The sequence below is a fragment of the Clarias gariepinus genome, chromosome 14, assembly GCF_024256425.1.
Source record: "Clarias gariepinus isolate MV-2021 ecotype Netherlands chromosome 14, CGAR_prim_01v2, whole genome shotgun sequence".
NCBI lineage: Eukaryota > Metazoa > Chordata > Actinopteri > Siluriformes > Clariidae > Clarias > Clarias gariepinus.
The window spans coordinates 18,903,654-18,913,060 of NC_071113.1; the positions used below are offsets into that span (position 1 = coordinate 18,903,654).

General features: G+C 39.7%; 1 protein-coding gene across 1 annotated transcript; it reads right to left on the minus strand.

Moving 5' to 3' along the window:
- Positions 1–858: 858 nt before the first annotated feature.
- On the minus strand, positions 859–7,077 carry slc16a3b (solute carrier family 16 member 3b). The gene is made up of 5 exons (XM_053512265.1): positions 6,960–7,077; positions 3,499–3,749; positions 3,167–3,310; positions 2,243–3,025; positions 859–2,147 (listed from the first exon to the last, which is right to left on the minus strand). Exons 2-5 carry the CDS (start codon positions 3,719–3,721, stop codon positions 1,717–1,719), a joined length of 1,581 nt encoding a protein of 526 aa, XP_053368240.1. The 5' UTR covers positions 3,722–3,749; positions 6,960–7,077; the 3' UTR covers positions 859–1,716.
- Positions 7,078–9,407: the final 2,330 nt, after the last annotated feature.

Sequence of the window (9,407 nt, forward strand, 5' to 3'; positions counted from 1 at the left end):
ACAATAGGTGAAATTGCATTTTATAAAAAAAAAAAAAAAAAAAAGTAGAAACGAGTTATGTACAATAGTGATAGTAAGAGCATTTTCACACACAGTATAGAGAGAACTCTGTGTGGCCATAAAAACATTTGTTAGATTAATTGGAAAAAGGGCTTTAACTTGCTAGGGAGCCTAAAGATTAGATTCTGGATGAACGAACATACAAAAAGTTTTGTGTCAGATCACTCCATGCCATCACTGATTCTTTTCCTAGATCAGGCCTCGTCATGTTTCCTGTTCCTTGAAATGAGCATGCATCATTTAAGCATTTTCTTTTAGTTGAGAATTTTATTAAACATCTTACAGAAATCTGGACATACAAACACAGCATTTTAATGGGGGGGGGGTAAAATTGTGTGCGAGAACTACTGTAATATTGTTACACAATGTGTTTGCTGTAACTTCATTCCAGGATTAAGGCACAGCCAACTCTCAAGTATTTAAAATGATCAACAAAAGAGCACCACTTATACTCGGCTGGTTTACAAAAGAATCTTGCATCAGACATGTTTCATTACTGACCAAAACAAGATGCTGGATAGGTAGTCATGAACAGTGCATCCTTTAGGTGTACATTATTTTGTACTACAAACTATAAATATATATTAAAAAAAAAAAAAAGCCAACAATAACTACAAAACAGTGATCAACAGTAAAATACTGTAAAACAGCTTCTAACTGTAAAGCAATAACCAAAATCAATGGCAGTAGTGTCATTAGACCATCTTATTAATCCCAAAATTAATTAAATTTTTAGGTGTGCTGTATTTGTTCACACTAGTGGAGCTTGACAGTAAAGATGTGTCTCAAGTAATAAAAAAAATGAACTCCACTATTGCTTGGAAATACTGCTAAAAACTATAACTGTTAAAACTTTTAAGATGGAAAAAAAAAAAAAAAAAAAAAATCATAAATTGTTTCACAGTCATTCACCCCAAATAGGACCAACAGCTCTCCAATACAGACATGTACGCATAGGGACATCTACTAGATATACGTTTGATTGTGTCTCACTTAAAGCAGATAATTTTATACCCAAACAATTTGCATAACGTCTGCAGACATATGCCACAAATAATCCTTTACAGTAAGCTGGATAGACAATGAACATAGCCATCGCTGTTACAGTAGCCAACATTGTTATGAGGAGTTACTGGCTGATGGTTTAGTAACAAATTTAAAATACAATAATCTCTCTGCTGCACATTTAGTAATCTGGCCAGGTCCTTTAAATAGTACCGCTGAACCACCTAATCCCTGCTTAGATACTGAGTACTTAATGACCAGGTTGCCGTTTCGTTCTAGTGAAATTTAACAGCATCAGAAACATTAATCAATTTTAATCCAAAATACTTAAGTAATAACAGTTTGCCTGCTTTTATATCCTTCTACGCAAAGCTTACATTAAATTTTTGGTATTAATTTGGTTAGGGATAATGCTTTGTTTTTGTCGGAGTGCATAAAAATCTATTGTCAATCACCGTACAAGGTTGCTTTAGGATAGTGTTCTAAATGCCGCGAATATTCAAACAACAACGAACGTACCTGAAATCACAAGACATCATTTCAGTGCAGAACAGAAAGCACACAACATCAAATGTGAACACACAAGGCAGCAAACAAGCTCTCTCTTATTTTGAAAATGCTCTAAAGTCTATTTCTCTCATGCTACTGAGATCACAGAGAAGATTCGGGTTCCACTGCACCACCATTTGCTTTGGTTGCATCTTTAGGGAGCTTTTCAAGATCTATCGATTCCACCTGAAGTTCGTCTGGACTTCCTGCTTCTGGCTTGTCTGTGTCCACTGTGGTCTCTTGTTGCGTTTCCATCTCTGGATTTGTGGTCTGCTCTTCTACTTGTGCATTCTTGGGCTCCGACTCCTTCCTACCACCATGATTTTCTTGGTCATCCTGAGCAACTCTGTTGAGGTGCTCCATTTCAGTCTCTGTCACAGCCATCTCCATCTTGGCAGAAGAGTCAGACTGCTGAGGCGCCTTCTTGATGAAAAGCATGTTGCAGACGCAAAGTACGACAGCGGAAAGGACCACCTCACAGCCTGCTAGCAGGAAGACATACATGTAGACCTTGGTGGCATCCAGAAGTCGACCTGCAATTAATAAAATATTTTTTTTTAAAAGGCAGTTATTATTTAATCTGAAATACATCATGTTTAGATAGGAGTCAATAGTAATGTGGACTGACCTGCACCAGGTGGCCCCACTAGTACAGCAACTGCCTCTACCAGAAGTACCAGACCAATGGCACTGGAGAACTTCTCAGTTCCCACAATGGCCATTAGCACCTCAAACTGCAAGGCTCCGACCATTCCATAGGAAATACCAAAGAAAATACAGAAAACTACAAGAGACGAGTAGTCCTTTGACATGGAGCCCACAATGTCTGTGACACCATTAAAAATCATTGCAAAGCTGAAGAAGTAAACACACCGTGGTCGCACCCACTTCATTCCTGCAATAATGCCACACGTGGGCCTAGCAAAGATATCGATAAAGCCAAGGATGGTGAGCAGAAGAGCAGACTTGGTGTCTTCATTGCCCAGCTCTTTTGCATAACTGACTACAAACACTGGAGGCACAAACAGGCCCAACACCATTATAGCTGCTGCTATGGTGTAGATGAGGAACCCTCGGTCTTTAAAGACGCTAAAATCCAGCAATTTGCGCTTAGGCTTTGGTTTTTCCTCTACTTCTTTTGCTGCTTCCTGGTCTTCTTCCGTCTTCTTTGGTGCCAGCAGTGGCCTCATGAGGGCTCCACATGCACAGCAATTAAGCAATATGCCTCCCAAGATAAGGAAACCACCACGCCAGCCATACTTGTACTGAAGAACTTGGCCCAGGGGAGATAAACAGCACAGTGCTACAGGACTCCCAGCTGCAGCAAGTCCATTGGCCAAGGGTCTTTTTTCACTGAAGTATCTATTTAACATGATGAGTGATGGCTGGAAGTTCAGGGCCAAACCCAAACCTGCAAAAGACCCCACATTTTATTAGAAGGAATAATCTTGCCTAATTCTGTCGATTCTTTTGTTGCAGCCCCCATGAGTCAGGATATTCCAATAATTTGGTTTACCAATTTCAAAGTTAATGTATATTATGAACAACTCACCTGTGATTACACCAGTGCTGAGATAGATTTGAATTATGTTGTTGGCAAAGGATGCCAAGATCATGCCAAGAGAAGCAAAGAGACCGCCCACCATCATCACAGGGCGACATCCGAAGCGATTTACTAAAACACTACACAGTGGACCTAGGAATTATGAACATATAAATCAAATTAATTCACCAGGCTATATTAGTTAACATTAGACAGTACAAACTTTTTTGGCTGTATCGCATGTAAAAAAAAAAAAAAAAAAAAAAAAAAAAAAAACTAATCATTTTTAGCTTTAAAAGTTTAATCATGCACACTTATTTCATAAATTTCAAAATTCCAACCTGAGCCATAGAGCATTGCAAGCAGAATAGAGGAGATCCAGGCAGTGTCACTGTAGCCCACGTCGAACTCACGGATGAGCTCTTTAAAAAAGACGCTGACAGCTTTCGGAAAAGCATAAGAGAATCCGGTGATGACGAAGCAGCCGAAGAGCACGGCCCAGCCCCATCCTCCATCTGGGGCCTTCACCCCACTGCCTCCTTCATCCACCACCACTCCTCCCATGATGCTCTTTTCAAGTCACTTGAAGGTACTGTGAAAAGAAACCAGGCCAAAATTAATCAATGAAGGAATTAAAAGTTTTAGATGGCAATAAAAGCATACATACACTTGTGCTTTCCATTGCTAAGAGTTACAGACAGACAGGATCTCGTTCTCTACACACTAGTTACCATCAGTGCTTGTCACGGCTTTGTGAACACTTGGTTCACTACGTAGTCAAATGCCTTACATTTAACACATTGAGTACATCAAGTGCTTTATATCATTACTGTTGCTTAATTCTGCCATATGTCCACACGGACACGTGATTAGGCAGCTCACAGCTTATCTGAAATGTGGGTCAAAGGAGCTTAGCTGTCCATCCCCATTTGATGTGCCTCACTTGACGAACAACCTTTTAAAAGATCCAGATCAATACATCATTAGCTAGCAAACCATGATTGCTTTTTAACCGTCCTCCTTCTGTGCGATTTACATTTGTTGTTAGAAATGCTGTGTAATTGTGTTCTAGCATTAGTATCTGAAAAACAATCCACTTATTAAACTGACTGTTATTCCCAGCTGTTTTGTAACCACATATAAAAAGACATTGTTTGGATTGAACAGATAATGTGTCCTAAACTAATGCAAATAAGATGTGTGCCTTTTATATCTCACACAACAGAATGCTGATTATAAAGCTTGCTGGAGAAACAAAGGCCATGTTTGGCACTCTGCTATTCATTCCACAGAATTCATTAAATCATTAGCAACGACATGGTCAGGCTCACGGTGGGTAAAAATAAAACATCTAGCCAAATTTACAGAATACACTAACAAAATGGTAAAAAAAAAAAAAAAAAAAAAAAAAAAAACTCATAACCATTAATCTCACATAATATTAAAGTTAATTGGACTTTGCTCAAGGTTTGACGCAATTCCCTATACTGAAAAATCAACCACCTCAACAACATCCTTTTTCCCCCCAGCAAAATAATGTCAGGCAATTTACAATTATAGTGATGATATAGCAGCACAACATATCAGGTACCTCAACATCAAAAGTTTAGATACACAACCACTCAAGCTATAGCTACGGTAAGCATTTTCATATTAATTTCAATAGATGTCCGTTATAAAGAACATTAAGGTACATTAAGGTGTATTGTGCACTGTATAATCCTGTGTTGATTTAAGTTTAGGAGTCCAACTGGGCCTTTGTAAACAGGGTAGGGTGTTAATTCAACACCTGGATTTGTAATGTGTATAAACTAAATATATAATTGAAAGTTAATTATCTGTTAGACAATTATCCAGTTAACACTTCACCAAATGAGACCTCCATTGCGTACAAGCTCAGGGTGTGGAACAAAATCTACGACAAACATCCTGTGCGATTTCCCTTGAACACTCTTGAGAAATCCTGACTTATGAAAAAAAGAAAGTCTATAAAATAACTTAAGTGACAAAATCCAAAAGGATTTCCAATAGTTAACACATGAACAGCAGTATAGTAGGCATTTAGCATGCACCAAGTACCTACCAATCTGCTCCCGGGTGTCATTCCACATGTAAGTGTAACCTTTTCCATGGCTGCACCTCACCTACTTACTTTGTGAATAAGGAGTTTGGATAAACACTACATATCCCTTTCTTTCTCTGCATTTAAAACCTTTACCCTTCCTAAATAAAGACTGCAACTTCATTAGTCGCTAGATCAAAAATTAGACACCATTCATTTTGCCTTCCCAAGAGGCGGGTATTCGCTGGGGAGGTCAGTGGTAGTGTGTGTGTCTGCGCATGCGTGAAAGGCTATTTGAAAGGTGAGAGTGATCCCATTTTGTTGATACAGAGAAGCACTGAAGTCCATGTAAATGTCGCGTACAAAAGGCACGGAAAAGGTCACCGCCTTTAAATAAAAAGATTTATGGCACCATTTTACAGTAAGGTCACACTAAATGGACCTCCAGGGGTGCCATAAGATGGCTGACCTGGCACTTTGACCCCAGCTGAAATATCCATGGGACAAATAAAGACTTAAAAGAAAACCTAAGGCAGGTGCTATTTGCACCCAGGTGTCCATAGGCAACAATGCTGTTTGCCCCTGAGTGGATTAGGCCATGCGGCTATTCGTACCCGTGTGCTCATAGTTCATAGTAGACCATGCTATTTACATCGAGGTGTTGTATAATCACACCCCAAATCCTATTTGCATCCATTTACATTGACTTTGACTATTAAAATGGTGAACACATTTTGATTGGGTGGGAAACATTCTGTATATCACTATAAACACTTTTAACCCTAACTTATATCCTCTCTTTTACTTTTTTTTTTTTTTTTTGGGGGGGGGGGGGGTGTAGATAGCCACCATCTGGCTATTCTCAACAGGGTGCAAATAGACACCCTGAAAAACAAAGGGTACAATTAATGCCCTCGTTTCTAAAACAGACAGGGTTATATATATATAGAGAGAGAATTAATTTTATCTTTCCTGCTTTTGAAATAAGCACATAAAACATTTCATGTTATTTATTTTCTTTTTTTTAATTAAGTTTTTTTTTTTAATTTAAGGCATTATAAACTTTCTGTACTCAAAGAGGGATTTTTTTTGTTTTACTCTTCACGTTTTATATTTAGATCCTAAAATAAATATTTAATAGCAAATATCATGGCTTCATTATTAGTACAACAAATAAAAATATAATGAATAAATTTATGAATCCCCCGTTTACAGAAGGATTCCCGGTAGGATGACGAGTAATACACGACCACAGCACGTCACGGTCTACGTGACTAGACCGGGGTACTTGTTCTCTAAGGGGGGGGGAAAGTTGGTAAAGGAAATGTGGTAAAGAAACGGAATTAGATGGCGTTTAATCACTCTTACACACGCGGTTAGAGGCGAGATGCTCTTTATTACATTTAACTAGAGGGTCATTTACGACCCCAAATAACCTACACGGTTAAAACAACATGGCGTGGCGTTATATAATTAAAGCTATTTAATCCCAGTTTTTGGTGGTAATTACAAATCCAGGGAGGAAATGAACACTGAGCAATGTGTTGCCCACAGAGGAGCCGTTCAGAAATAACCAACACTTAAACACTGTGGGGAAAGTAAACGCTAAAATAAATAAGCCGGTAGAGACGGTTTGTGTCTCATCCATCCTCCTTCAAACGACCTGTTGGTGTTTACACACAGCTCAACAGACAAGACAAACCCCAAAACAGCAATGATAATAATACTGGAATAGCGTACCTTATCGGTGTTCAGCTGATAAATATGTCCTTAGTGCCAAACACATCGCTCAACCCGTGTAAAGCTCAGAGAGGATCCGCCGCGCGCCTCACACGCCACCTGAGCCCAGAGAATGCGGACGTGCCCGGATAATGCGCTTTTCTAGTGCCGCGCGCATCCTCCCCCCGCCCCCCTCTCTCCCCCTCTCTCCTCCTCCATCTCTCGTTGTTATTTATATGTAAAGTGGACTTCTCGTTCATGAGAAAGTGCTGCTCTGTATGTGTACAATGATAGGATGGACTATTGTTTTCCTGCTCTCCGTTAAGCCTGTATTTGCATCAACTAATTAATCACCAACCGCTTTTAACGATGTTATTGTCCGTGCTACTTCCGGGTTTTTAAATGGTCTGTTAATCTGTTATCAATGTCGACTGTTTCATCAAGAAGCCCCCATTCATCATTTTGGAGTCGTTATGGCCACTGCGACAGTGCAACACCCAGGGCTACGTGATATCAGGCAGGTAGGGGTGTGATGGGATGGGATGGGATGTCGTACAGGAACGACTCGGATCTTTGCTCCGGCTCCTTATGAGTCGTTTTCTTCTTTTTTTTTTTCTCATTTTATAGGGTTGATACTCATGCATTATAGTTTAAACATGTAAAGACTTTAAATATTAATTTAGTTAAATATTAATACAAACCGGAAATTGTTAATTATTACACGCTATAATGGGCAAGTTTTTTTTGGTTTTTTTTTACAAACTTTCCTGATTGGTTCCTTGGTCACGTGAACAGGGGTGATTCTACTCACTCACTCACCGTCTATACCGCTTTATCCTGTATACAGGGTCTCTGAGGGCCTGTGTCTAACACAGGAGACGTAGGGGATGAGGCGGGGGATGGATGGGGTGCCAATTCATTTAAGGGCACATACTCACACGTTCATTTACACACTAAAGGCAATTTGAGAACACTAGTTAGCCTAACCTGCATGTTTTTGGACTGTGGGAGGAAACTGGAGTACCCAGAGGAAACCCACCATGTGCTAGCAGTGCTACCCACTAAGGCACAGTGCTAGCCACTGTGATCCCTGTCATTATAATATTCAAAGAAACAAAAATGTGTCTGATGCAGCGGTGGAAAAAGAGAAACATGTGCAAACATTAATAAATTCAGAAAAGAAGTGACATAACACCTTTTTAATCCAACTAAAGCGCACTGATAGATGTATATCAAGTGGTTTTTAAGCACTTCATGCTCATTTTGCATAAACAAATTCCCAGCAATCATTCCAATTGCATGCAAATGCCACAACAGGTCACATGCACATGTGTATGTGTAAAAATCTTAGGGGGTCAGAAAAGAAATCTGATAATAATCTAAAAACAGGAGGTTATCCCAGGAACTCAGGGCACAAGCACACACATTCACCCATAGTCACACACACTATGGGCTATTAGAAAAGGACAATAGAGTGCATGCATGTCTTTGGACCATGGGAGGAACTGAAGCACCCCAGGAAAGCCCACCAAGCACAGAGAGCACACCACTATGTCACTGCGCAACTAAGCCAAGCCAGGCCAAAAATATAATCTGCACTTTATGGACAAAAATATCCTCCCCTAACCTGTTAATTATTGTATTTATATGTTTCAATCAGTCCACTTATGTGGACTGATGTGCATTTGTAATGCTTCAGTATGCCAAGATATTTTGCACAATGCTATACTTCAAATTTAAGAGGTCCGGCACTGATGTTGGACTAGAAGGCTTGGCTCTCAATTTCCATTCCAGTTCATCCCAAAGGTGCTTATTGGGGTTTAGGTCAGGGCTCTGTTCGGGTCAGTCAAGTTCTTCCACACGGAACTCATCAAACCATGTCTTTATAGGTCTTGTTTGGTCCACTGAGGCACATTCATGTTGAAATAGAAAAGGGCCTTCCCAAACTTTTCCACAAAATTCTCACAGAAACACTCCAAAATCTTGTGGATGGCCTTTTGTCCATATAGAGTAAATAAATCTTGCAAAATCTACGCTGTATATTAATGTAACTAATGTGTGGTGAGGAAAAGGCACCCTGCTTTAATCAGTGTATTGGGGTAGAAATCAGGTATTAGAATAAATCCTTAGGGAGCAAAGGGCACAAGGCGTAAAAACATAGATAATGCTGTAAATACAGTACATCACAGACCACAAGAACACCCACACCCAAACACTCAAATGTCATGAGCTGCCCTGAACTGCCCTGATTTCATTATTTCAATTGATGTTTTAATGCAAATCAACGTAATGATCTAATCTAAATAAACTGCAAGAGTGCAGTTTTGTGGAAAACTGAACGCATGAAAATGGGTGCTTCCCTGCCCCCTCTGCACGACTTAGGCAGGAAAAATCACTACAGACCCCTCACACCCTGGACACAACCTTTTTCACCTCCTTTCTTCTGACAGATGCTACAAACCCCTGTAC

Excerpts from the sequence above, each read along its gene's own strand:
- slc16a3b (XM_053512265.1), bottom strand. The coding sequence starts at position 3,721 with ATGGGAGGAGTGGTGGTGGATGAAGGAGGCAGTGGGGTGAAGGCCCCA. Across the intron at positions 3,026-3,166 it reads CAGCACTGGTGTAATCACAG|GTTTGGGTTTGGCCCTGAAC; the intron begins GTGAGTTGTTCA and ends GGTCTTTTGCAG. Across the intron at positions 2,148-2,242 it reads AGTGGGGCCACCTGGTGCAG|GTCGACTTCTGGATGCCACC; the intron begins GTCAGTCCACAT and ends TATTAATTGCAG.